This window comes from Ascidiella aspersa, chromosome 2 (assembly GCF_963924565.1).
Source record: "Ascidiella aspersa chromosome 2, kaAscAspe10.2, whole genome shotgun sequence".
Taxonomy (NCBI): domain Eukaryota; kingdom Metazoa; phylum Chordata; class Ascidiacea; order Phlebobranchia; family Ascidiidae; genus Ascidiella; species Ascidiella aspersa.
Window position 1 is genome coordinate 3,065,267 of NC_139448.1, and position 27,863 is coordinate 3,093,129.

Consider the following 27,863-nt stretch of genomic DNA (forward strand, 5'->3'; position numbering starts at 1 on the left):
TGTTGCTTTTTATAGTTGCAAACCTTTGTGTGTTATTTGTAGATTCGCTTAATTTAAATTAGGAAATTGTTATGTAATTTAAACAAGATTGGTAGACAGCTGGCTGCATTGCTGATCCTTGTATAAAGATGCTGTAACTAGACAACCTTTGAACAACACAATGTCATTTCCAAGCGTGTTTGACTTACTTCCAAGGAAAAGACATCGCTCAACTGAAAACCGTGGCCTTAGTGTAAGTTTAATTTGATTTTTCATGTGAATTTGTAGAGGTAATCCTATCTTTTTACAACTTTGATAATGTGAAATGTAAATGACTTTGTTATAAAGATACAAATTCTGTTGTTTTTTCAAAAAATCACCTTTCTAACTCTGAAGCTTCCGCCTGTTATTAAGGCCTTTTTTTTATCCAAAATAGGTTTTGCCCAAGATTAGGTTACAATTTAACTGTTTTCTTGTAACACACAAAATAAAACTAAACATTAAACAAGTAAAAAGGTAATTAAGTGTTGTAAAAGTCAATAATCTGTTTTTCTTATAACAACACAATATTTAGAGTCTTTCAATTTCAACATCACAGACTTTTAAATTGTCTTAAAATTGGTGTTTATAGTTAAAGTGTACACCTTATAAATCATTGAATCTTATAATGTCGTGTATCATGCCGTAATGTATGCAATGTTAAAGCCTTGTTAATAGCAGTTTACACACCACAACTTGTTATATTTCCAAATAGGTGTTGGACTGTGGTGTATGCGGAGAACAGTTTTCATTATCTGGTGACAAAGTTCCAAGGTTGTTACTCTGTGGTCATTCTTTCTGTCATGATTGTCTCACAAGATTACCCATTCAGGTATACTTTTACTAAATGTCAGTGTTGTAAACAAGTCATTTTGAAATGACTCAAGTCCCAGTCAAGTCATTAGTAAAATATCCATATCAAGACTTTTCGAATAAATAACAAAAAAGTCCCAATCAAGTCATAATTAGAGCAAGTCAACTTCAAGTCAAGTCCTTGTCATAAAAATAAAACGTTAACTAATAAACTCGTCTGATTAAAAAACTTCATTTCAACCCAAGTCATTTGTCTAAAAGAGTTACGTCAAGTTAAGCCATTTGCTCAAAATACTTAAGTCAAGTCAAGTCGTTTGACAATAGTGACTTAAGTCATTACAACATTGCTAAATTTATACTTGTTTTTATCTAAAGCAGTGGTTCTCCAAGCCTGGTTCTCCAAGCCTGCTTCGAGAATGTGGATTAAGTACAGATAATAATTATATACTTGTTTCAATGTGATTTTATTGACTTCCTTTGAAATGTTTGGGTCCACTAGATATAAGTGTTAAAAATTGCTGTTTTAAAGATTAGTCATAATGCCAAAAATTCAAGTAATCAAGTATTTTACATGAACAGTGATTTAACTGTCACAACTTTCAATTTATCAAAGTAAAACTCCCCTAAAAATGATATTCCTGAAGTATTTATCTTAGGTTCTTTTGTGTGTCATAGACCATATTTATAATGCATTACCTAAAATTAGGCATCATAGCCCTAGCGCAGTGCCGAAGTTATTTGACTGTAAACCTAAACTTCATGTTATTTTTTATCTTTTGCAGGCAGGGAGCCTTGTGTGCCCAATGGACCGACAGATCACGGATGTCGGTTCCGCTGGAGTTTGGGGACTCAAGAAGAATTTTGCCCTCATTGAACTCATGGAGAAGTTGCAACTTGGGGGAATTACCCACATATGTGCTGCTTCATCATCAATTTCAATTCGCTCAAAACACAACGAAAATTCCGGCGAGATTCAAGTAAGTTTTAGACCCCAAAGTAGGTTTATGTGACTCTTATGCAATTTTTATTTTTATTATTTGAGTAGCAACTTTATGTTTTCAGTAAAAACATTCTGTTTTTAGTGAAGCTTTTGCAAATATTTTAAATACTTATCAATTTTGCAAACCTATAAAATGTAACTAAGTATTCCTGTGTTAAACTTGTTTTAGCTAAATTTAGATTTTAGATACAACATCTAAATATGCACCCAAAAGATTCCTAAAGCCAAACCATGTGTAAATCATGTTGTTATTGAAAACTTGTGGGCTTAAACCGAAAATGCAAGTCTAATACTTTTTAAATTGTGCAATAATTATGCAATAAGTTTAAGATACCTTTATTTTAACAGCAATTTATTAAGCTAAGATCACAGTAAAAAAAATCAACTTAAACCGATACAGTATTAAGAAATTTTAACTGAGCAACAAATGTCGTTAAATGTGAACCAAGTTGTTAAAAGCAAATCTCAAAGTCAAAATCTTCTTAAAATGGTGCAAAAACAACTGAAGCAAATACTTTTTGCGTCCCACCAACGACATAAACACTTTGAGTCAACCATGCGTCACCTTTGTGTTGTTTACATCATCTGTCAATCAAATCACGATTAAACGAGCTCTTCTGTTTACGGTCCACTAATCACCTACGTCATAGCAGGAAGTGACGCGTTGTGACGAGGACGATTCACACGTTGCGACTCTCTACTGCCTCGTGTGTTGCACCAACCTGTGTCAAGATTGTTCCGCTTCAACGCACTCGACCAAGACGCTTTCAAAACACAGGTAAATAAAGAAATCTGTACATTTACCTTATCTATAGAAAAAAGTATTGTTACATACAACTTTACAACTATTGTTTATTCATTTAATAACCCATGGGTTCTTATAGCGGTCGCCAACACGGGATAACTGGTATGATTGGTAATCTCAGGCCGGATTTAAGATTTTGTTTCAAAGTTGATTGACTTTATTACTATTATTTAAAAAAAAAAAATAACAACGTTTTTTTCCAAAGAATAAATAAGCTTTGTGAAATCGCCGTTTAGTGTGAAATTTCACCCGATAAAAAATGAATAATGACTTATTTTGAGATCCTGTAGAACAGGGTGGTCCAAACCCAGACCCGGGCCACATGTGGCCCGCGACATCATTTTTCGTGGCCCGTAAGCACTGTTGAGTTATTTGTAATGCATTTGAGGGTTCAAAGAAATAAGAGTGATCAACGAACACTAAGCATACTGCAATTGTTTAGGTATAATCACATTTTCCAGTTATATTATTAAATAAACCAGTTTCCTATCGCTCACAAAATTTCGGACCCAGAACGCTTAATTTTTGTATGTGTTAGACCGCTTTAAGAAAATCCGCAGTGCGTCCTATATGGAACTTTTTAAAATGGATGTTTTTGCAAACTTATAACTTATATTTGCGTTTTGTTTTTCGTCTTTTTGATATGAAAATTACGTAAAAAGTATGACCCTATATAAATTACTATTAAATGAAAAAAATAAATAAACGATAAAATATATCACGCTGCTGAAAAGTTGTTTTAGAGGTTTTTATTGTGACTTTAGGCTAACGCTCTGACCTTTTCTAAGATGCAATTTTACCCAAATTTATCTGGCTAATACATTTTTGCGCGGAACGATAACGAGTTTGTAATTAAGCGATTGTGTAGTATGCAACATCGCTCTTAAAACTTTACTAAGATACGTACTCTTTCCGCGAACATTCCAAGCTTATAAAAAGCAGAGTTTTGTCAAATACCCAATTTTTTCGCGCTTCACGCACCATTTTTCCCAGTCTCAATAACACTCCATTTCATTTGCGCACAAGTCCGACTATAGCAGCAAGTTTCTGAAGCTTCTGAGTCTTCGACGATGCTTTGTGGCGTCATCTTTAAACATTTCGTGCCCCGATCAAACGAAAATCGTTGATCCGCTCCTGGTACGCATGTAACCTTATGTTTGTGGCCCGCAAAGAATAGTCATGAAATATTGTGGCCCGCGATGCTGTCAACCTTGGACCACCCTAATGTAGAATAATGCCTGAGGACCAAAATAATGAAACGGGAAGTCGGTAGTTTGGTGACCTCTGCTTAGCGGTTTTCGAACTTTTTACCGTGTGGCATATTGAAAAAAATCGTAGCAGATTTAAACAAAACAAGGTAGCCTAGAAAATACAAAAATGTTAAAAAATGAATGAAGATTTATTCATAACGTTCAAAACATGTTATCTTCTTATACTTCGGCTTTCATATTTATTCTACTCCCACTATTAGCTTCAGTTATTATGCCCCAAAAGTTGCTTAAAATTCGCGAGATTTCCTTTTTTTCGAAAACACATAAAATTTAAATAAGATCATTTGTCCTCAATACCAAGTCGTCTTTTACATTTTACTTTTTTCATTTCTGAAGGAACAGAAAATCCACAGAAACAGGGCCACGAAGGCATTAATGACATGTATTTAACCTTGACGCAGGCGAATTGACCTTGAGGACAAGCCAACCCATCCCACAATGTGTCCTCTGCACCAAACTCACGCACTAGAGTTCGCTTGTTTGGAGGAAGAATGTCGTCACAAACCAGCTATGTGCTTTTTATGCAAGGAACACGGCAAACATAAAGGACACAAGGTTAGTTAAATGCTTATAGCGGGAATTTCCTGTGGATTTGTATGATGGAAAATTACAGTGGTCCGGAGACTAGAATAACATTATAGAGAATGCTAAAATGCAAATTATAAATAATAGAAACAATATGAATTCTATAAATATGTAAGCCAAGTCAAAACTTTTTTACCCGAAGTCAGAACTAATAATGCCATTTTGGCCGTAACTGCAGTTTTCTGGGTTTAAAAAATATGTTGTTCTTTCTCTTTTCGCTTTTCTTTTCTATAAGATAAGAGATGGAAAAACATGTATAACTGACAGTGTTGAAAAGGCATAGATGCTAATATAAAAAATGTTAATATTATTTGATTAGGCTTTGGTAAAAAAATTATTAATACTATGGCCAGTTTAAATAAACAGTAATACATGTAATTCAACAATCATAAACAAGTAATTATTAAATTCCAAAAAATTAAAAAGATTATCAAAGCCCATATAAAAGTAGGTAGCATTTTGAACGTTTTAAATATCTCTTGATTCATTTTCATAATCAAGTATTAGGATTATGAAAATGAATAAAAATTTATTTAAAACATTCACAATAGGCTTTAATATTTCTCTACCTCTAAGTACAGCCTCCCAATAAAAATAAATGCTTTAACATATTCATCCTGCTCTCTAGCACAACCTTCTGGAAAGCGAGGCGCGCGCGACACGCTCTATCGCGCACGAGGCAGTGGAGCGTGCAAGCGCCTTCCTCGCCCAAGTGAAAGATCACGTGACACGCACCGAGAGCGCCCTCGGGCGGATGGAGGGCGGAACGAGGATTGCGTCAGAACTTGGGGGATCTGTTGTGAGACAACAGGTTGGAAGAATTGATGATAAGGACTTGCTGTTTGTTGTTTAGGACGCTTTAGAAAGTGACAAGGGCTATATTATATTTAAATACTTGTTGAAGTATGGCAATTAAATCAGTAGGTTTATTTCTATTTTTATCAAGTAAAACTAAAGCAAAAATTCTTTCTTTGATTGGAAGCTAATTGGCATTGTAACGTTCAAGCGTGTAGTTTTCAAACTTATACTTTAAATAACAATTTTGTTTGTTATGATTAGGTAAAATTACAGAAAAAGTTTTATTCATAACAATCGTGCAAATAAATTCCTATTCTGCGAGCGGGATTCCTTTGTCAAAAAAAAACCTCATCTGGCTCCTAGGTTACCGATCCTAAAATAAGTCTTCATAAGAACAACACATTACATGGAAAATGAATAAAAACAATGTTGTTGTAAAATAAATGTTGTTTTCAAGAAATGTTGTTGTAAAATTATTAAAAAAACTCTTTTCTGTCAGGTCGCCGGAACATCTGAATCTGCTCGAGTCTGCGTGCGAGACTACTTCACCGGGCTGCGCGAAACCCTTGCTGCGCAGGAGGAGGTTGCCATGACAACCCTGGACACGCACGTGCGGTCCCGCGTCACTGCGCTGCGTCGCATGCATGATGACGCAACAGCTCTGACGTCACAGGTCTCGGCAGCTCTCTCCCACTGCAACAACGTTCTGAGACAGGTTGGTGGCGAATAGGGATGTACGATATTAATAATAATAATATGCCAAGTGGTTGTATCGTTGGTTGTCCGATATTCGACGCCAAGTGATAGTATCGGTACTCGTCCGATACTAGGGTGGTATCGGTACTCGTCCGATACTTGGGTGGTATCGGTACTCGTCCGATACTAGGGTGGTATCGGTGTCGATCTGACACCAAATTAATATAGAGATCTTAGCCATAATTAGGAATGCCCGATCACATCTTTAATCGTCTGATGCCAAACCGATTCAAAATTATTATCGTAATTTAAGTTATGTTTTGCGAACCAACTTAGCAATTGCGCCTGAAGTATAAATTTATCAAAAAAAAAACAAATTAGTAAACCTTTTCTAAAGCAAATTTTGGCCTGACAACACGGAGGGAAAAATAAATTTCCTCAACTTTGCTTGTCTGAGCGTTTGTGAAATGCTTTTTTCTTAAAATGTAGGGAATCGGCAGCGGAATAAAATGTCCAGTATCGGACACAACCTAATGTAAGATGTTGTATAAATAATGTTTACGAGAACATTGATTATATCAAAAAAATAACATCTTAGCGTTATGTAAATATTGGCTTGATAACACTGCCAATACAATACTGGCATTGGCATAACTTCTAAAAATCTAAGCTAAGGCATGCCCCAAAACACAAATATAATTCTATAAATTTTAACGATTTGGTGAAAAATCAGTTCTGAGGCCAATCGTTTTTTTAATTGCCGCGTCAAAAAAGGCAACCCTCACGAAAACTGGCTGAATAGTGGCACTAGAGAATTTTTCAGCAGCGCTCTGTGAAAATGACAAAGCCAAAACGCGCACGGCCTTTTACAAAACACAGTCAATCACCTTTATACTAGTACCGGGCATTCGTAACCACAACACCCTTTTTTAACCCACAGGACGACTGTAGTGTGTTAGGCGCAAGATGTGAGGTTGAAGCCCTCGACCGAATGTTCGACAAACAACAACGACAGTTCTCGGAACAAACGCTCGCCTCATCCGACGCACTAGACCCCGCCATACCCGTGACCTTCACCAAGGTCAGGCCATGCTTTCTATTTGTTGGTTTTTGGCTTTTAAATCAGTGACTCTCAATTAGATTTCAAGGGGAGTGCAACATTTTTAAATTGATTCGTTTGTAATTGTAAGACAATATCTCATTCGACAGTACTGCTTTCAGTGGAGTAATTATTAAATACCATGTTGTTGTTTTTTCTTTTTTTATTTAAATAAAATGATGGTCCCTCTGTTATTACAAGGGAAAGGGATCTACCGGTAACAAAGTTTTAGAGCCACTGTTTTAAATAAACCCGTTTCAAATGCTTTTCTAGTTACTTCATATCAACCCCAAGACCTATCTGCGGATAAAAATGATTTTTGTAAAAAATATATTTTGTTATATATATTTCAAAGGACAATTTAAAGTACTTTTTCCTTAATTTTTATATATTTTTTTACTGTATTTTTGTAAAATTAATACTTTTTTGCCGTTGTTTTTTAATACCATATACTCCTGCCGTAAACAAATTAGGTATTTAGCTCGATATTTTTTGTGTGGCAGTTCTATGTCGCTGTCGGTTAAAGAAAAAGCTAGATTACACGCGTTTTAAACCGATTAACCAATTTTGGTTTTAAACTATTCCTAATCTGAATTGCCTCGATGGCCACAATATACGTCATATAACTTTAATGGATCGTTGCGTCATACTGTTTTGCAGGACAACCGAATTCACATCGGAAGAAAACTTGAGATTCGTGTTGTTACGTTGGGATTGGACGGAGCTGGCAAAACAACGCTGCTGTTTAAACTTAAACAAGATGAGTTCATGCAACCGATCCCTACTATAGGTGAGGCAAAACACATAGGACTTAACAACAGAAATAAGGCTGATGTAAAGGCCTTTGCGGTGTTGGTGTTAAGGACACTTTCCGAGTAAGATTTAAACAAGCCTTTTCAGATAAAAATATTTGTGTCATTTTTCAAGATGCTTCGGGATACTTGCTTATTCTAGCCTTTTTGCGTTGATTTAATATAAAAGTAGATGATATTTTAGGTTAAAAGCCGTCAAAAGAGGGTATTAGATGAAAAATTGTTTTAAGCGAATAAAACCGATCTAGTGTTTGAAACTAATAAACTCATGAACGTGTTTATTAACTAACTAGGGCCAGTCATTTCCCGCTGGCCAACAGTGGCGGCTTCGGAATGGCCAAGTTCGTGAGTTCGAACCTCACCCTAGAATAGTTTTCCGTGCACCAAATGATTTGCTGATTTAGATACGCTATCTTGGCAATGTTCCTACACGTAACGGTTATTTTTACTACCGCCTATTAAAAACAATGACTTGAAGTAGACATTTAATACAAAAAAATGTTTTTACTTGCAGGTTTCAACGTGGAGACAGTCGACTTCCGCAACCTCCGCTACACAGTTTGGGACGTTGGTGGCAAACACAAGCTAAGACCGCTGTGGAAGCATTACTACCTTAACACACAGGGTAGGTTTGGCATGTTATATAGCTATTTAACTCATAGTCGTAACTAGCGAATGTGATAATTAAGTCTTTATTGGTGTACAGGAATGTATTTTTTTAGGAATCGTTGCAAAAACTGCAATGATTTCTCTGCAGACGTTGCTTGGTATAGTATTTTTGGGGGTAATATAAATGTAGTAGGAAATGAGTAACTTTGCTGAAAAGCTTAGCTTTTGTTGAGGTATAATTTTTTCCTTTTGTTTTTATATTTTTTATGTGAAAGTTAATTCTTGAATAATAGTCCATACCTTGAAGTCATTAAACTATCCCCTTGGTTATTTCTTTAGTGTTTCGACGAACGCATAAGAACTTTCACGCAGATATATATCAAGTACGGTTGGCAGCTTATCTGACTTTTGAAACAGATACTAAACTCAATGTAACGTCTGTAATTACCTAAATATAACACGAATTTTAACCTTAATAATTAATTTTCCTACAGCTGTGTTGCAAGTAAGCTTTACAGCCTGACGCGTTTTGGGCTAAAATGTTTTAATTACCCGCAGGCGTCCAGTTTATATAACTAATAATTTTAATTGGTTCAAAACTGTTTCACTAACTAACGGCCATATGAACAAACACATTTGGAGCCACAATACAACCCATCGTACCAGGGGCATGAGGACCCCTAGGCCCTAACTCTACAGGGGGCGATTTAATTACCCCAACCGCGCCGCAAAGGTGGTCATCTGGACCCCTAAAATCCAGCACGTCAATAATAATTTTAATTGGCTACACAATGACTGATTTAATTTACGCAAGTGTTTTTACAGCTGACAACTTACAATTATGTGAATACGACTTTTGAACAAAACACTTTATCCTCGCAGCCGTGCTGTTCGTTGTTGATTCGTGCGACCAAGATCGTTTCGATGAAGCTCACTCAGAACTGGCCAAGCTTATGGGCGAGAAAGACCTGAGGGACGCTGCCTTGCTGGTGCTCGCTAACAAACAGGTGAGACCGTAAGCCAGCGCAAATTTGGTCGCCATTTTGTGTTTGTATTCTTCGGCTCGAGCGTCTGATCCGATAATATCGTATATTAGGAATGTCAATTTCTTGACACTCTATTCCGATACCCGATATTTTAGTTAAAAAGTACCGCTAACCGATCTGATACCAAATTACGTCATTGTCATGCTCAAACCAGCAGAAGTGGCGAAATTAGAGCGTTTGCAAGTATTTTTTTTTATTTTAGTCAAAATCTTTTTTATATAGCAGTCACATTAAGGAACATTACTTGTGTGAGAAACACAACTATACCTTTACTTTTTTTTTAACTTTTCTGGGAAAATAACCGGTAGCTGTTGGGTTTCGGCTCCGATTACAGTTTGAGAGAACACTTGTTATTTCAATAAAAGATTTAAACAACCCGGTTTTCGGTTTTTAAGTTTTGTACTTATTTTGATCGTAATGACTTGATGTGGAACCAGATTCGTTTGTTTTTTCACCATTCGCACTAAAACTTATTAATTAAAATCGTTATTTTTAAATTAATCACAGCATTAAAAATTGCAAGTGTAAGAAACACCCCAAAAAACTTTAATTTAATTTTCTTTTAACTTTCTCAGTTTGATGTTATTTAAAGAATAGACAGGAGTATTAGCTGAGCAGAACAACTAACGTTAGAACTAACGACAAAAAAATCAGTATTTAATAACGTTCAAAGTAATAAAATAAAACCTTACAGCACCGTCACCAACTTATTCCAACTTTCTAGGACCTCCCAGGCGCGACCTCTTGTGACGACTTGGTGGCGAAGTTGAACCTCCATAAGCTTTGTTGTGGAAGATCGTGGAAAGCTCTTCCATGTGATGCTTCATCAGGAAGCGGACTGGAGGAGGGGCTGCTATGGTTGTCAAGGCAACTGGTCGCTGCCGGTGTGCTCGAAGTCGTGTGAAAATAACCGACCCCCTGAAGCGAAAATATTTAGGTCGTGAATTTCACCTTATTTCCATCTTAGGTTTGGAACTTTAGTTCTGCTTTGCGGCCATAAAAGTTGTGAATCCTAATTCGAATGAATGAATGGATCTTTCATTCGAATTAAGACATACTGACGATGCCTTTACTGGCAAAATATACTATATATATATTTATCTTTCAACATCTATAAAATAGTGTCTTACCTGAACTACTAGCTTTGCTAAAGTATTCTGCTATTGAGCTTACAAACCACTTTAAGCTTACAAAAAGATTAAGAGTTAAGAGAATCAGTTAAGAGGATTTGGTCGCCGAAGCATTTATACTTACGCCTAGTATTACGGTTGTTGCGATACACGGCTGAAAAACACTGTGCTAAGTCTTCACCTGGCTTGGTGTATATCTAAAAATGCGATATTTTTTCACATGGCACCAAACATCACGAACTCTGTGTTGTGGGGTGTGATATTGTGTCAGGAACATTCTCACTTCTGCTTTGACAAGATTTTACTTTTTTTTTTTTTCTAAGAACAACTTTAGCTAGTTCTACTTTCGCTTGGCCAAGTCATAAATTTGCAAATCTCCAAATGATTAGCGTTTGCGTTAACGGCACCGAATGTTTTCAAAAGCTCCTCAATCCTCATAGTTTTCATTAATATGTTTGAAATCAACCTATTTATTTTAAGGTTAACAACTCTCTGATTTTAGTTTATTTAGCTATGCTTTAGTTACATATTCTTACATTATCTTTTACTTGAATCAAAATACTTCCCAATGGCACTGTTCGCGTGAAAGTTCCACAAATCTGCTTAAGTTAAATATATTGTTTATGTGAAGTTGTAAACCCAGCTTTAATCTAGTTTTTTGAACTCCAATACTATTTGTTCTCGGCCCTCGGTCAAAACTCCAACACAGATTTAAAAATGCATTTGCTCACATTTTTTCGAGTCATTATTTGACCAAGTGTTTGCACCTGGTTATAATGCACCATAGACATATTATGTGCGGAACCGGAACAGTGCTCAATATTTGCTAATCTAAAATCTAAAAGGTTCGTTTTTTTGTTAAAATACAATCAAACTAAGTTTCAAACCGACACACAAATCGTCAAGTTTACTACAAATCTATCTCTTTCTTACACGATGAAACAAACGTACTAACTAAAATCGTTGTAGCATTTACACCAAGTGAAATCAGCGTATTTTCAATATTTTCGTTTTTTATTCTGCCTTGCCTGTTATTTACGTAAACTTGCGATCAATGCAGAGGTTTTGCTGCATTTAAACGTAAACTTGCGATCAATGCAGAAGTTTACTGAATTTAAACGTAAACTTACAAGCAATGCAAAAGTTTTACTGCATTTAAACGTAAACTTGCAATCAATGCAGAAGTTTTACTGAGTTTAAACGTAAACTTGCGATCAATGCAGAGGTATGATGCTGCATTTTAACGTTAAATTACGATCAATGCAGGGGCACTGTGTAAGCAAGTACATTGTGCACAAAATTGTGAGACTGCTTGAATTTTGCGACTAAAACATGACAATCATATTTTACCCAGTATTGAGTGAGTTGAAATACTCATTTGTTAAAAAAGCTTTGTAACATCGTTGATTTCTTGTTTCTTTATATTTGTGTTGCTAACGTGATTAAGGGGTATTTTGTGCCCCTTGATTGGCCCACTATTACGATACTAAGGCGTAACGTACGTCTACTGAGAAATAACCATTCTCGAAAGGTTCGCTTTGTCGTTATTTTTGCTAAAATATTAGATTTCAGAAAATTTTAATTTTATTTAACTGATTTTTTATCTGTTTCGCAACTTAAACCAAAAATTTCAAGCGATTTATGTTATAAAAATGTAAATGAAAGTTCTTTTTTTCTTTTCATACGTTTTGCAATATAAAACATTATGTTTTAAGCGGTAATTTTGTTCAACAACTTAAGCAATGCACTTTATTCTTTGGACAATATTACTTGAAAAGAAAAATTGTTTTTGCGTGACGTCATACCGTTTATGACGTACGTCTGACGCAAGACTTCCCGTCTTGAATTGCTTTAACTTTCCTGCGCTTTGCTTTAAATTCTTTGCCCCACAGTTCCACATTTATTTCTCATTTGAGCGAATCGCTAGTCACGTGATCTTACATTGGATCACGTGATATCGTAGTGAGTCACGTGATTTTTGCAGGAGTCGATTTTTCGCAAGTTTACTTGTTTTCATGCGTTTTATCAGCAATTGAAGTCATGCTTTGTTGTTGTTTTGACTGTGAATTGTCTTTTACACAGTAAACATACTTCGCCCGGATAAAAAAAGCAGCCTATAAATAATAGAATACTAATTTAATATATTGTTTGTCAGAACTTTCTTATTTTTGTCTTTTATTTTATTCAAGTTAAAACAGGGGTCGTTTAAAAAAATCATAATTCCTAATTAATTAACTAATTGAAAAAATCCGTCTATAAATAATATAATACTAATTTATTTTATAGTCAGCATTTTTTTGAATTTATTGATTTGATTTAATTTCATTATAAAAGGGGGCGTTTAAAGAAAAGACGAAACTCCTAATTAGTTGACTGATTTCTCCTATGAATGTTCCCTGTAAGGCCAGATCACAGTTGTACACACATGTGTATGATTTGTTTGTAGACGGGGATCAGATGTTATAAAAAAGTTTTGCTAAAACCAAAGTGAAAATGTTTTTTTTATAAAATATACCGACTTTATACGCGATAAAGGCAAAATGCCATTCAGTGTTGTATTTTATTGAAAAAATACCATATTTTGGGCATCTTAAGACTGTTTATTTATTAAAACAGATAAAACATAAACGAATGAATCATTCGAATTAAGAAACTGATGATGCCTTATAGGCGTAATATATATTTCTGAAAGATTTTAAGAAATGATTTTATGTTTTATCTGTTTTAATAAATAAACAGTCTTAAGATCTTTGGATACGAAGACAAGAATCTTTCTTTTACATTTTATTGTCCGCGGGAGATCCTTACTTTCTAAAGTGTTTCAGCTTATATTTTGGGCATAAATTAATTATACGTTGTATTTTGTTATCTTGTTATTTTTTTGCGCTGAATTCAAGATTTATATAATTATGTGTTTACGCGAATGGAAGTTGTATTATTAAGTCAATGCAGTTGTAAAGTGTCTTGTGGTAGCAATAGTCAAAGTAACGTTTAATGCTTCGCTATCCTGTAAGTGGATTGTTGTTACGTGTAAACAAGCAAAACAACTTGCAAGTCTGGAACTTGTGTTTGAAGTCTGGATTGCTGATTTGGGTTTTAGCAGTTTTGTAAATGTTCAGAATGAGTAGAGTTGTAATGAAGTCATCCTTGCACAATGGGATTGTCTAGGGTTTATTTGATTTTGAATAATTATTTTATTTTCAGTTTTAAAAAATATAATAACACACACACAATCCATATACAGTAGGAACTACATAAAATCGACGCGTTTGCCTTTACGAAAAACAGTGGCTCTTTTTTATTTTAGGTCATATACAAAAGCTGTTTTTTTACTTTTTCAATATTATAAAAAAATTCGGGCATTATATTTGCAAATTTATTTACTGTTGTAAATCTAATAGGTTTTTCGGTAAAATTGAATAACTGTATGTCAATGGTATGCACGGCGCCTGTGGGCTGTGTACATTTCTTTAAAACGGACAGAAAACAAACTAAAAACAACAAAATTGCATTTAAATAAAAATATTTAGTTCAAGGGCGTTTGGTGAAAATAATAAAAGCGGACATTTTTAAAGAACATTACGGTTGTACAAAAATATGCGTGCATTTTCAATAGATCTCTAAAGTTAAATACGTCAGAAAATTTGCATACGTCAAAAAATTAAAAAAAACGAATGTGAACAGAAGTGCTGAAGAGTAAAAGATTGAAGAAGAAAAGGCACATAATCTTGAATTTAACGCGAAATGAATGTACTCATAGGTATAAGTAGATCAGGAACATTTTGAATATTTGAAGTGTTGGTATTTCACAATGGAATAAGTCGGTAGCGCAAGATTCTTGTTGATGCGAAGAAATGCTTAGGAAAACGCTTCTTATTTTGAAAATTCGATAAAACTGGCAATTGTAAAATACAGCTAAAAACGCATAAAAAAAAACTTTCTGTATGGGCATATGCTGCGAACCTTGCTTAAAATTTCATTTTTCGACATGTTCGGAAATTTTTAAAGAAACGATCGTTTCTAAGTCCCCAAAATCTTTTGTCAAATTTATTTTAAACATTTTTAAGCCACACGTGATCTTAGTTAAATCGTTGAGTTAAGATTGTTAAACCCAATGGCGAAAGCAAGCCGGAACGATTTTTTTATGCGTTTCGGTAAGAAATATTCTAGTTTCAGCCCTGATTACAACCATTAGTGTACAAAGATATTCACTTTTAACAATACACTATTTACAAAATATAGCAAAATCTAAAATTAACATCTTTCGATGTTTACAATGCCTTTCAACATTTCGAATAAATCATAAGATAATGTATAGAGGTTGTAGTCGACCTAGAACGAATATCAAAGCCCATACGGAAGTAGATAGAATTTTGAAAACATTTAGAAAAAATCATAAGATAATGGTTGGAGGTTGTAGTTAGACGTAGAAAGAGTATCAAAGGCCATACAGAAGTTGGTAGCAATTTGAAGGTTCGAATAAATCATAAGATAGTTCGTAGCATATTTTGCCTTTCGAATAATCATGTTTACCAGTTAAAAATGGACATGTTATAGGACAGGGATGTCCAACCCGCGGCCCGCCTAATGTTTACGTGCGGGCCACCACTTATTCTCACTTTCAGTAGCCTTTATTAAAATCAATTGTTTTAACTATCATCATAACGTCTAGAACGCGCAGTATTTGATGTAGGCCTAATCTTATATTTTTAAGACTATAATCGAGTCTAATGTCGCATTTCAACATCCGTCGAACACTTTTGTGCAGCATTATTGCTAAGCAAGATTGGTGTTTATTTAAAAGTGTGTTTTTGCGGACCCTTTTAAGGAAACATATCAGCCCAAAGTTGTCGTACCATGACATGATACGGCATGTAAACTCAATTTTTCGCGCTACGCGCGATAAGACCGATATTTACGCACAAGTGAACTCTCAAAGAGCGGGTGTTTATACGTTAAGTTGTTTTATGACGTCAAGATATGACGTAACTTGTGACGTCACCCATTTAATAGGTTTTGCCGCCTATCGAAATTTTTAAAGCGGCAATGCGGCCCATTCTGCTAAAAGGTTGGACATCCCTGTTATAGGAGGTGATTGGCGCCTCACAGATTACAAATGTTGTGGACGGTTCGAATAAAATGTATTCAATTTCATGTTGTTGAAATTAAATAAAGCATTATTTAAAACGTTCAAAATAAGCACATTATTCTATATGGGCTTTGATAATAATCGTTCTAAACTATTTTAAATCATTTCACTGTGTGTTGATAACTTCAACCAGTGGAACCCACGTGTCTTCATCGTATGCTGGATGAACTTGCTTATGATACTCACATGCCTTCAAAACCTGTCGCATGCAAATCGTCGCATCGCTCCTTGAAATACAACTGTACAGTCGGTCACGCATCGCTACCATCGGTGGGCGTTCACGCGGATCGTCCTTCCAGCAGCACTCAACCGTGTCCTTGAGAAGGTGGTAAATCTCACAGTCGTCCTTTTCTGTATCAAAGCGCCGACACCTGCGAAGATTTTATGTTTTATTCAAACAACTATATGTAAGGCATTTTATTGGATCTAGGGCAGGGGTTCGTAAACTTTTTTACCGCGGACTCCTAAAATTTTCTTTTAGCTCGCATGGACCACTGTAGGCAAAAAAAATTCAAAAATGACGTCATAAATTGACGTCACAGTACAAATAAACTTCATTAATTTTCTGATGTTGGTCAAAAAATGGAAAAGTGAAATGAAGTCTAAATACATTCAGTGCAAACCCGTTTAGTTTTTAATTAAATTGTTTGTTTTTTATAAATTGATTACTTCACAAGTATACACTAATATTTCAATAAGGCTTTCATGGACCCCCTAAAACTAAATCACGTACCCCCAAGGGGTCCATGGACCCCAGTTTAAAAACCCCTGATCTAGGGGTGCCCGATACCAGGGCTGGGGAGCCACCGTAAAATAGCATTAGCTCCGGCTCCAGCTCCGGAGCCATCAAGCAATTATTAAATGGCTCCGGCTCCAGCTCCGGAGTCGTAAAACTAAATCTTTTGGCTCCGGCTCCAGCTCCGGAGTAGTAAAACTCATATCCTTTGGCTCCGGCTCCAGCTCCAGAGCCATCAAACACACACCCAATGACTCCGGCTCCAGCTCCGGTGCCACCAGTCACTTATTCAATGGCTTTTTAAAAAAGTTTTAAAAATTGCTTTTGGCTAACTAACGTTGGAGATGGAACAAAATATAATTTCTTAGCTTTAACACTACAAATTGAAAAATGGCCCCAGTCCACAAAAATAATAAAAAGGGCTCCGGCTCCACAGAAAATAATAAAAATGGCTCCGGCTCCGGCTCCAGCTCCACAAAAATAATAAAAATGGCTCCGGCTCCGGCTCCAGCTCCACAAAAATAATAACAACGGCTCCGGCTCTGGCTCCAGAAAAAATGCTTAGCTCCGGGCTCCGGGCTCCAGCTCCGGCTCCGGCTCCCCAGCCCTGCCCGATACCCGATATTTTATTCCGATATCAAAAGACGTTATTACTTGCATCAACAAGCAGTTGCAATTTAAACGTTTAAAGGTAACTTTTTTTTAAGTTATTAGGCCAAAATTTGATTTATCGTTACCAAGTTTGGATACCTTCAGTTGTTAACCTACTTTATTAAGATAAACTTTCCTTTTTAGCTAAAATTACTGTATTGCACCGTACATTAAAGCTGAAATTTCGTAGCGGCACTGAAACTACCCTAGTATCGGGCGTGCATCGATACCACCAATTGGTATCGGGTATCAGATCCGATAAATATCATCGTTTAGAATTAAAAAAAAAATCCAAACCAATCAAAAAAAAACTTTTACAAAAAAAATAATACTTCAACAAGTTTATACCAAACAATACCAAAAAACAAGACCAGCTTTACCTTGGTATTTTCGGGCGCTGGCCTTCGACAGTTATCGGTGGAGTCCTAACCTCAGCCAACACACAATAAACCGTCATTCCAAAACTGAAGACGTCCATGGCCTTACTGGTTCTTATGCCGCGATTTTCTATCCTTTCAGGGGCGGCGAAGGCCGGAGTGTACTCAAGGCCCCTACAACGGGTATCAAGAACACTACAGGTAACATCCTCCATTTCACAAGAGCCAAAGTCGGACAACTTGCAGATAAGCGAGGCTGTTAACAGAACATTGTGGGGCTTTATGTCGTTATGTGCAATTCGTCTGCGCTCGTAGATGTTGTGCAAGTAGGCCAGGCCTGAAGCCATGTCGTGGCACATTCGTAGCTTGAGATTGTAGCCGAAGGGGTTTGGGTTTGTGAGGAAAGTGCTGAGCGAGCTGCCAGCCATGTACTCCATCACTATTGCGATCCCGGTGGATGGCAGCTCTGTACAGCCGAACACCTGCACTATGTTGGGGTGACTGGCACATCGAAGCAACCGCGCCTCTCTATCAAACCTAGTTTAAAAAAACGTAGGTTAGTTTGTATTGCCTAAACTTACCAATGCTTGCCAAATTCAAGATAAATTTCTAATTCAAAAAATTAAAGCAAAATGCGGCTTATTGTAGTTCTAATCTAATTTGTGAAATGCTATTTTCGCCTCTTTTCCGAACCTGGTGGAAAAAACAGCTATATGCGATTGTCAATTATTATTATTATTATTATTTTTTAGGGCGCTTATTATTTTCAAAAATCGTTTTACAAAACGCACAAAAACTCTAGTGTGTGTTTCCAATTAATGCTCTTAAAATTGTGCTCAATAATTTTTTTTTGAGAAACTTATTGTAAGAAATTGTAGATCACGGAAATTTACATAGAACTTAACAGGAAAAAAAGGTAGTTCAACCTATCATCTACTAAACTAATGCACGTGAATAGGCGCGACATCTGTATTTCTTCGGGTAATTTTAAGTTTGAATAACAGTGTCATTCACCCTGACGAAGGCGGCTTGCATAGGTTGCCGAAACGATGGTAAAGAATAAGAATTACCAGAGGGTCTGTTTTTAATTTATATTACTATGCCTGGTAGCAACAGTTTATATATCTGTATTTCTTGTTTTTATTTAGGCATTTTTTACGAAAGACAAAATTATTTCAAAAGCGTGCATTTTCTCACATTTTATATTGTAACTTCACAACAACTAAAATGATACCAACGTTAAATAAACAACCACATGGTGATCGACAAAAACGAAAAGCACTGACTTGTCCCTATATCTCGCATCTTGCTGGCATTTCACGGCAACGATTCCAATAGATTGGTTGAAAGCAAGCCGCACGGTGGCGTAACCTCCTTTGCCCAACTTGCTGAGCCTAGGGTCAGTTTTAAAAGTTGACAGATCGAAGTATAAGAGATCGCCCTTGAAAAGATTAATAAATATCAGCTAATAACCTAAAATTCCTACTAAACTCGGTTGGAAATTTGAAACAACAGTTTTGATAACTGTATTTTTTTTATTTTTTTTTTTTAACAATTTACAGTTTTGTTGCATGTGTAATAAAAATAACTCACATTACTAAAATCACGACACTAATATATAGTATAAATTTTCTTTGAGTATTAATGATTTTGTTTTTTAATGTTTGGAAATTATAAATCAGTGCTTTTCAACCTTATATGCGATGTCATCCCACAAAAAAACAATGCGCTTCAAAAACACTTGTAACTTGCACTTAATAAAGAATTAAACACCAAAAAATGTCTGTATAATGTGTTAACTCAATGTAAAAGACAAAACTTTTATGGAAATGACACTCCTTGTTGCTTTTCCTTGTTCAAAAAGTATAGCATATACTGGACCAACCTTACCACAATACAGGTTGAGTGATATTTACCAACATGTTAGGACCACTTGTATAAATAAATATTACAAAATTAACCTATTTTAAAACAAACTTACTACTGAATCTTGCCTGACTTTAACAGCTGCTTCATTCAAAATTTGTTGAAGATTTTCTTTGACCCTATTCACAAGGTCAAGGTCATAACCTTTGACCTGGTCACAGAATTCTTGGACAATGAGCTTTTGTTGTTTTTCACATTGGAGAACAAGTAGGTCACCGGCAAAATCTTTTTCCAGCTGAAGAACAATTAGCATTCTCAACATTTCATAATGACTCTACTGCTTGTTTTACAAATTAAAGCAGTGGTATCCAACATGAGTGTTGTTTCTAATATGCAAGAGTACCAAAGAAAAATTTTAAATGCTTGTAAGATTCTAACTTTTGCTCTATAGCTGAGCTTCTTGAAAATATTTTTGCGTTCAATTAGTGTGGAATAGATCGAACATATATAGTAAGAGGATCAAAACCCATACAGAAGCAGGCAGCATTTTGAATGTTTCGAATCAATCTTTACTAATTTTCAACATAGCGTTAAGGCAGAGATTCTTTGATGTTATTACTGCTAAGTTTTACTCCAACCTCCAACCATTATGATTAAAAATACTTTCTCACATTATACAAACTTTCACAGTTCATACGCTGTTTGTTTCAGTTTATTGTAATATTGCAGTAAGCAACTTAACGAAAACGTAATAAGGTTGCTGTAATCTATTTATCTTTTTTTCTATAACGTGCTGAATTCCACAAAAGGTTGTAAAGCACTCAGTTTAAGCATGAAAACAGTGACTATGTGATATTGTCATAATCACCAAGCTTAAATAGATGGCGAATTGTATTTAAGAAAAAATCTGGTATATATTGAACGATAACTGAAAACCCAGCAAAAAGCTTAAAGTTTAACAGATTTTAAAAGCCAAGCCCCAACTGATTTTCCTAATAGCTGTCAAGTTCTTTTTTATGCATTGTATCTATCAACAAAAATTATAACTAAATTAGTTGAGAAAAACAGTTATACACACCTCTTTAAGTGTTGACAGAAATTTATTGTAAAAGTGCAGAAAAGCATCAATAATTCTAACGTCAGTAGTATTGTGTTCCTGAAAATAAAATATGTAGTACTTTTAACAGTAGAAGGGAACTTGAATCTATGACCAGAACCTAAATTTTATATTTTATTACTTTGTTACATATGTTAGAAATACAAAACCTGTTCTGCCATATTTACTTTGTTGAGAAAAATGTCACCGAGCCTATTTAAAACTTTCTTAAGGTGAATTTTAGATTCTGGAAAAGGTATTTTTTTTAGAATTTCTTCTTTAATATTGTTCGCAATATCAAGAAAACGTTCATCTGAGCATTGATGCAGTTTTAATTCCTGTGGAAAATAAATTAACTTTGTCAGTTTAAACTAACAAGTTCTTCACTGCAAAAACAAATAATTAGATTTGCAGGTGATTTTTTAAGATCAAATAAAAATCTGAAAAAAAATCAAAAACAGTTTTGTATTTAAATAGTTTATATAATAGACTTTTAATTACAATTGTACATAATAGTATTTTTTTCAAGTAATCTATCTTAAAAAATTGTGCAATTTAACAATTCTAAGTTATTCTTGTTCACCTGCAGTCTTGTTATAAATATGTCAATTTCCCCAACAAATTCCATGTTTGGTGGAGGCTGGCCTACTTTGTTATCAATGTGCACCTAAAAATCAAACGCTTTTTAAATCTTTTTATTTCAAAACTTTTTGGTAGATGTAATAACTAGTCGTCAGGACGAAAACTACTTCAAATTTTGAGTCCAGAGTCCGATGTCAGCATGCTCATTACCAAGTTTAAAAACTGAAATGGCCTCAAACTGTAAATTGCATAGGTAACATAGAACAAAGTGAAATATTGTTTAATCATATATTAAGGGTGTATTACATATAACACCCCCACGATTTTTCCAGAGTCGGACTCAAACTCAGGTTATTATTGACTGGTAGAAAATTTTCAGATAAATAGCAAACATGGTTGAAATGCAATGATTCAATGATCTCTAACCTTGTGTTGAATAATTGTTTCTGTTGATGTTTCATCACTTGATTCTTCACTCATTTCGGCCATAACTGGCACAGGTCGGCTCACTATTTGCACCTTTTTAGGTTTAACATTGTTTGCTCGATTCTGTGGCGTGCAAATTCTTACTGGTTTCTAAAAAAAAATAACTTTAAATATACCTTTAAATAACATTGCTTTAGAATCTTTAAAATAATATTGCTTAGCTCTTCAGAAAATATTTTACAATATTAGTACAGCAGTGGTGTATTTGGTTTTATATGACTTGAGTTGAAATCGTTTTCTTTATTATAGGTTTCATTGTTTTAAATACACTGGAGATTTCTTGATACATAAATCTACTGAAACAGTTTATAAACTCCAATCATTGGTTCGATTAAGGATATCAGAGTTCTGGGTTTGGATTTTTGAACTTCATCTGGATGCCAGTAACATTATGCAAAGTTTATGCCGATTTTTATTTAACTAATAACACATGTATTAGGGGCTTAACAACTAATTACTTGACACTTATTATAAAGCGCAATTTGTGTTTCTAAAACTTCAAATATAACAATAAAATATAATTTTTTTTGTGTCAAGTATCAAACATTTCCAATGTTTGCTAACCTTTCTGTAAACATTTGTTTGTGGGGACATTTCATCGCCTGATTCCTCACTCATTTGGTTTTGGGACACCACTGGGCTAACTCTGGGTCGGCACAACTTCTGTCCCTCTTTATGTTTAAAACATTTTGGAAGATTCTGTGGAGTGCCATTTCTTGCTGGGTTCTATCAAATTTGTTGAGAAAAACTTAAATTTTCGAGCGTAATGATCGGACGTTGTAGTAAGTCGCAGTAAAATATCAAAGCCCATGCTAGGTAGCATTTTGAACGTTGTTCTCTTTATTCAGCTTTTTAGCGTTTATATCTTTTTTTATTTTCAACAAAAAAGTCAAACAATTGATGAAATGGCCAAGTTTGTGAATTCTAACTTCACTCCAGGCTTATGCAAAAAATTCATATGCAACATAGGATATTGAAATAAAATTTAAGTTTTGTAATTCTTGTCACTTACATCATATACAGTTTTTTTTTTGGATCACCGCTAACAATATTGCAATGTTTTTGCTGATTTTTCTTAAAAACAAAAACATACACCTTACATCAAATTTTGAAAAAAATTTAAAACATTACTACTATAAACCTTGCAGAAAAAAACGGTTATCCATTATCAATAAAAAAATGCTGCAACATTTATTTCGTTTAATTTATTGATTAGTTTGTAGTCATGGAAATTAATGCTTTTAGCATCATATTAACACTTTAGTTTTAACTTTAGTATATATATACTAGATATAAGTCCACTACCAAAAATATTACAGAATTCTGCTGTATAATTTGTAAAGTAAATATTACACATTTTGATTGATTAAAGCTAAAAGCTTGAGAAGCGCAACTCCGAACAAAAATCAGTCAGCAAAGGTCTAAAACTTTTATTAGAAGTTTTAGACATTTGCTGACTGATTTTTGTTCGAGCGGTGCGCTTCTCAAGCTTTTATTAAAAATTTTAGAATTTTTATCGTCGGCATTTTATGTTCTGTTGGAGGGCAAGATTCTGTTATAAATACAAATACTAAGCTAATATTAAAAAAATTAATATTTTTCACTTAATATTCACTTTGCTAATTAGTAACTAGATTTTTAAAATTTCCAAAATTATTTACAAATACAAGTTTAGTGCACACAGAGCAGCAAATGTCACCTCTAATCGTTTCTTCATTTCCAATGGACTGGGTGTTTTTCGCGATCCATTTGCACTGCCTGGCCTCGCTTGTTGCTGAGGCTAAAAACAAACGACAGGTTCATTAAAAACCGACAAAACATTAGTTATAATGTGCATTGACATTAAATATTTTTTGAGCATAATGGTTGGAGGTGGTAGTAAGACGTAGTAAGAATATCAAAGCCCATACAGAAGTAGGTATCATTTTGACTGTTTCGAATAACTCATGTTGAAAATGGATAAAGAGTTATTCGAAACGTTCAAAATGATACCTACTTCTGTATGGGCTTTGATATTCTTATTACGTCTTACTACAACCCACATCCATTATGCTCCAAAAATCATGGTTTAATATTTTATTTTACCTTTTGTGTGATTTTCAAGTTTTTTGCCAGTTTTTCAAATGCCTTAAAAGAGAAAACTTCATTGTTAAAAAGTAGATACTTTGTTGTACATTTTAGGCAGTATTCCTATTTCACAAACTAATAATTCGTACTATGGTTACACTAATAAAAAACATAATATTGATAAAATTTACTTTAGCACAACAGTGCTCAATTTGGCCAATATAATACTCCAAGCAATTAAAGCCCAATGTAGACAGTAGTCTTATTCCACTAACAAAGCCATTATTTTGGTTGAACTACAAACATTGTAAAATTGACTTTTTCACAGCCTTGCTTTATTTATCCGACATTTACTATCTTAAGCAACTAAAGTAAACAAATAAGAAAAAAGTATTTGAGTTTTACAAATACAATTATATAAAAACTCCCAATTTTGCATATTAGCTAAAGTTGTTGAAAAAATTGTTAGCGTAACCACAAAACTTTAAATTTGCTAGGCCTGTTAAACAACAGTTGTTCTTGAATTGATTTGCTGTGAATGTTTTATCACAAAAAAGCACATGTTTAAACAATTGTTTTTTTTTTATTTTTAAATTTTAGAGCTGTATGAATTCAGATAAATAAACCTAACATATACAAAAACCTATTAAATTTTTCCATTACCTTATAAGCATTTGAGCATCCATTGATAAGAGCAAATGCAGAGTTTTGCGAATCTGCAAACTACATAATGATAACACATATTAATTCAATTTTATTTTATAATTTATACATACAAACATAAAATATATCTCACTTTTTTGCCTTGGGCTATGGGAATCTGTATCTTACTCTTAGCTTTATACTTTGAAATTATTAAATATTGAACTGGGGTTCGGTAAGCCTAGAACAAAAAACATTCAATTAAAGTTACAACTCTTAGCAAACTGTATGTGTGGCAAACAGTAAAAAATAACCTTCTTAACGTCATCCACCCAATACTTAAGATTTTCAAAAGACTCTCGGTTTGAAGGATCAAACACAAAGGCAGCTCCCTGCAAATCAAAAGCAGTGTTACAGTGATGCGTGTCTGTTTATGTAATTAAAGCAAGTTAACTAAAACTATAACATCCTTAACTTTGATCTCCCCTTCTTTTCTAGGCCGGTCTGATTAATTAAGTTGGTAAATGACAGCCAACCCACAATGTAGTTACCTACTTTACTTTCAACATTTAATGGCAGAACTATAAAAAATTAAAATTTAAACAATTGGTGAGCCAGACATATAGACAAGTGGGCCTAGTAAGCTACAGCATAACATCTGCATTCACAACCACCATCTTGTTCGTCCAGGCAGTCTGATTTCTTGACACACTTCTTGTCCAGCGTAATACTCACAGCGCACTTGCGATCAACCTTTATTATCACTATACTTATGTGTGTGCTCCAATTTAAGCTTTATTCACAACGTGCAAATTGAATGACAAAATGCAAATTAAAATGTTTACACAGTTCGTTAATTTTGGTTTAGTGGAGTCACATAGTATGATGGTGAGTAACTTTCCATTTGAAATAATGAACAGTATTTGAATTTCCGCAGTTCAAATTATGTCAAGATTGTGTCACGTGGTTACCTTACTTACATCTATCACTTTGGGGTAGTTTTTGAGTTTTAGTTTTTTCGCAGAACAATCCTCTGTGTTCCTGCAAAAGGGGAGTGTAACTTTAATATGAACATCAATTTCTTTGGCATTAACTTTATTGACTTCAATCAATAGACGTATAATTTCATTATTTTACACTGGTTTTCAATTTATGTAACATAGATTTCATGAAAACTATAAATAAACATTAAATAAATTAATAAATTTTTAAACTTATAACCAGTATCAATTTTTACTTGTAGTTATGTTAGTATTACGCAAATTGTATGTTTGTATAAACAAATTGCTAAAATTAAACAAACAATGCAAAGCTTTTCTCTAAGGAACAGTAATTTCTAAGGTAATGCCAGTACTAATACCCAAATAATGGCAGATAAAAAAACTTCAAAAAAAACTGTAGTTCTGCGTGGTACTTAAATTCTTAATTTGCCCAATTATTAAGGTGCAATCCCTAAAAATATGGTCACTCGTTACAAAAAATGAGAAAAAAAAACTTTGTTCAAGCAAATTATGCTTAAGCATTAAAAACCAAAAATGAACACTGGTTTATTGATCAATATTACCATAACATCAAGCTTATCTTTTGTCCATTAATTTCCATGTCAATAAGAACCTTATCAATTCCTAAAAACAAATAAATCTGATTAAAAAACATACTTAAATTTTATTTCTTTATTAAGAAATGATAAATGAATTGTTTGTTTTTTTAAATCACCTGTTATACTTGTAAGAAAAAAGTTGTTTCCATTTTTGAAAGAATTTAAAATTTCCCCTTTTCCAGCATTGTTGTCTCCAATGAGAAGAACAGTGAATTTTGAATCAACAGAACTAGACATTTATCTGATTATAAAGAGAATATTCTTTTGACCTATCATAATAATACAGAGATTTTCAATTTGCCAAACACATTAGGGTGCGGGTTAACGTTTGGGTAGGTCAAGTATTATTAAATATAACCCTAACCCAAATATTATGCGATTATTATTAAATATAAATATATTAATATTTGACCCACCATGTCAATTTAATAATGTTGTAGGATTCTAGACTAGCGCCAGTCACTGCTGGAAAGTATGGCAGATCTCAACAAGATCTCGCGGGTGCACAGCCGAAAAAATCCGTGTGACCGGGTGCAACCAAGAGAAAAAAAGTGCACCTCGGGTGCACTTCATGATTTTAGGATGCATTCTGTATTGCATTTGCATACATTGCACTGTAAACGTATTCCGCACAAGCGTTTTACATATTTCGGGTGCCGTTCAGATTTTTTCGGGGTGCACTTTTAAAAGGTTGAAAAAATCGCACGGGTGCACTTTCCATACTTTCCACAGTGGGCGACAGTTTCTTTAATGTTTAATACAGGCAGCTTTGAAAACAAACTGTTAAAGTTTGGCAAAACGTCTCCTTCTGACAGAGGTAAACCTTTCTAATATGTGACAAATGTATTTTTACCCAGGTTATGAGAAACGATCTCTTCTATTGATGAACGGTGTTTTTTTACGTTCTCTTCAAAATACTGTGAAACGAAAAACCGCTAAATCAAAAGAAGAGATTCCAAAAAGGGGATTTTTTAAATAGATTTTTGGCCATCTAGCGGTGTTTAGTTGAACCCTTTTATCCTTACAGTGTCGTTGCATTTTGACAGATTTGGGTCTGTAGTGTCGTAAGAAATAATTAGGGGATAATTTGGAATTTATTGTAGGCCTATGGCGTATTTTCTGATGTGTTGCTGTGACACGACTTTTAGCGTCCTAAAAGCCACGCGCCGTTCACAAGATAAATGTTTTTGTGTGACACATATTTCCGTTATAGATGAAAAGTATTTCACCTATGTGAACGCCTTCTTGAAACAGTTCCCGGCTGCCAAAACGGATCTGGGTTATAAATCATTTCCGCTTTTTCGTGTCGCCTTTTCTCTTTTATGCAAACTCCCGACTTGTTTAACAAAAACGTTATGTGAATATATATCAGTTGCCGTTGGTGTCAGTTAATACACAAAAAGTTTGTGTTGCTTGCCGGCTTCTGGCTGGCTTAAACACCAGCCAACAAAAACTGTGTGAATTTGTAATCAGACTCAGACAATGAAGGAGTGAGGTTGATTCATTAGGCAAAAATACTTTAATGAGGCTCATAATTAACTGTTGCCATATCAAGAACAGGAACAGTTGTTTTTGACGAAGCCCGGTTAAAAAGCGCTTTTTGCCGGCGGATATTGCGTCACAGCCTACTTTACTCTCATGCGTTAAAATATGACGCTTGCTTCAGGTTCAATATTTGGTTTAATTCTGGTACCTATAGATATGTGGTGGCCAGCCAGCCACGTTTCCTACTCGATTAACTGCAAAGAGCAACACTCACACACATATATACATGCATTTGATCAGCATAATTCATTATAAACAGCATTTAGCGCTTTTTGTTCACACTACAGCGCAGGCTTGCGGAGTCGGACTAGAGCAGTGGTTCTTTACCTTTGGTAGACTGCCGAAGCCCCATGTTAATCTGCAAACGCTCGTCGAACCCAAATT

The 27,863-nt window shown here is 34.6% G+C and overlaps 3 protein-coding genes across 4 annotated transcripts; 1 reads left to right on the plus strand and 2 right to left on the minus strand.

Annotated features, from left to right (window-relative positions):
• The first annotated feature begins 58 nt into the window (after nucleotides 1-58).
• Nucleotides 59-11,182, plus strand: LOC146163150 (E3 ubiquitin-protein ligase TRIM23-like). 2 transcript variants are annotated; one of them, XM_083381064.1, is made up of 12 exons: nucleotides 59-232; nucleotides 734-850; nucleotides 1,614-1,808; nucleotides 2,482-2,609; nucleotides 4,309-4,462; nucleotides 5,121-5,303; nucleotides 5,790-6,005; nucleotides 6,927-7,067; nucleotides 7,746-7,875; nucleotides 8,412-8,522; nucleotides 9,389-9,513; nucleotides 10,277-11,182. In XM_083381064.1, exons 1-12 carry the CDS (start codon nucleotides 161-163, stop codon nucleotides 10,454-10,456), a joined length of 1,752 nt encoding a protein of 583 aa, XP_083237190.1. In that variant the 5' UTR covers nucleotides 59-160; the 3' UTR covers nucleotides 10,457-11,182. The 2 variants fall into 2 exon arrangements, with proteins under 2 accessions (XP_083237190.1, XP_083237191.1); XM_083381065.1 differs by having other exon boundaries at nucleotides 2,485-2,609.
• A 2,682-nt stretch (nucleotides 11,183-13,864) lies between these two features.
• On the minus strand, nucleotides 13,865-17,730 carry LOC146163151 (uncharacterized). The gene is made up of 2 exons (XM_083382348.1): nucleotides 17,599-17,730; nucleotides 13,865-16,202 (listed from the first exon to the last, which is right to left on the minus strand). The coding sequence occupies exons 1-2, from the start codon at nucleotides 17,694-17,696 to the stop codon at nucleotides 15,938-15,940; spliced, it is 363 nt and encodes a 120-aa protein (XP_083238474.1). The 5' UTR covers nucleotides 17,697-17,730; the 3' UTR covers nucleotides 13,865-15,937.
• On the minus strand, nucleotides 17,726-26,198 carry LOC146163152 (uncharacterized). Its single transcript, XM_083382929.1, has 17 exons — nucleotides 26,051-26,198; nucleotides 25,899-25,959; nucleotides 25,315-25,375; nucleotides 24,649-24,726; nucleotides 24,489-24,575; nucleotides 24,356-24,415; nucleotides 23,711-23,752; nucleotides 23,325-23,405; nucleotides 22,190-22,351; nucleotides 21,566-21,715; nucleotides 21,141-21,224; nucleotides 20,728-20,895; nucleotides 20,540-20,617; nucleotides 19,577-19,756; nucleotides 18,882-19,036; nucleotides 17,777-18,132; nucleotides 17,726-17,730 (listed from the first exon to the last, which is right to left on the minus strand). The coding sequence occupies exons 1-17, from the start codon at nucleotides 26,169-26,171 to the stop codon at nucleotides 17,726-17,728; spliced, it is 1,929 nt and encodes a 642-aa protein (XP_083239055.1). The 5' UTR covers nucleotides 26,172-26,198.
• Between the last annotated feature and the right edge of the window lie 1,665 nt (nucleotides 26,199-27,863).

Excerpts from the sequence above, each read along its gene's own strand:
- LOC146163150 (XM_083381064.1), top strand. The coding sequence starts at position 161 with ATGTCATTTCCAAGCGTGTTTGACTTACTTCCAAGGAAAAGACATCGC. Across the intron at positions 4,463-5,120 it reads GCAAACATAAAGGACACAAG|CACAACCTTCTGGAAAGCGA; the intron begins GTTAGTTAAATG and ends CCTGCTCTCTAG. Across the intron at positions 5,304-5,789 it reads GATCTGTTGTGAGACAACAG|GTCGCCGGAACATCTGAATC; the intron begins GTTGGAAGAATT and ends CTTTTCTGTCAG.
- LOC146163151 (XM_083382348.1), bottom strand. The coding sequence starts at position 17,696 with ATGGACGTCTTCAGTTTTGGAATGACGGTTTATTGTGTGTTGGCTGAG. Across the intron at positions 16,203-17,598 it reads CAGCGCCCGAAAATACCAAG|GTGTCGGCGCTTTGATACAG; the intron begins GTAAAGCTGGTC and ends AAATCTTCGCAG.
- LOC146163152 (XM_083382929.1), bottom strand. The coding sequence starts at position 26,171 with ATGTCTAGTTCTGTTGATTCAAAATTCACTGTTCTTCTCATTGGAGAC. Across the intron at positions 21,225-21,565 it reads AAACAATTATTCAACACAAG|GTGCACATTGATAACAAAGT; the intron begins GTTAGAGATCAT and ends TTTGATTTTTAG. Across the intron at positions 20,896-21,140 it reads TATTTATAACAAGACTGCAG|GAATTAAAACTGCATCAATG; the intron begins GTGAACAAGAAT and ends TATTTTCCACAG.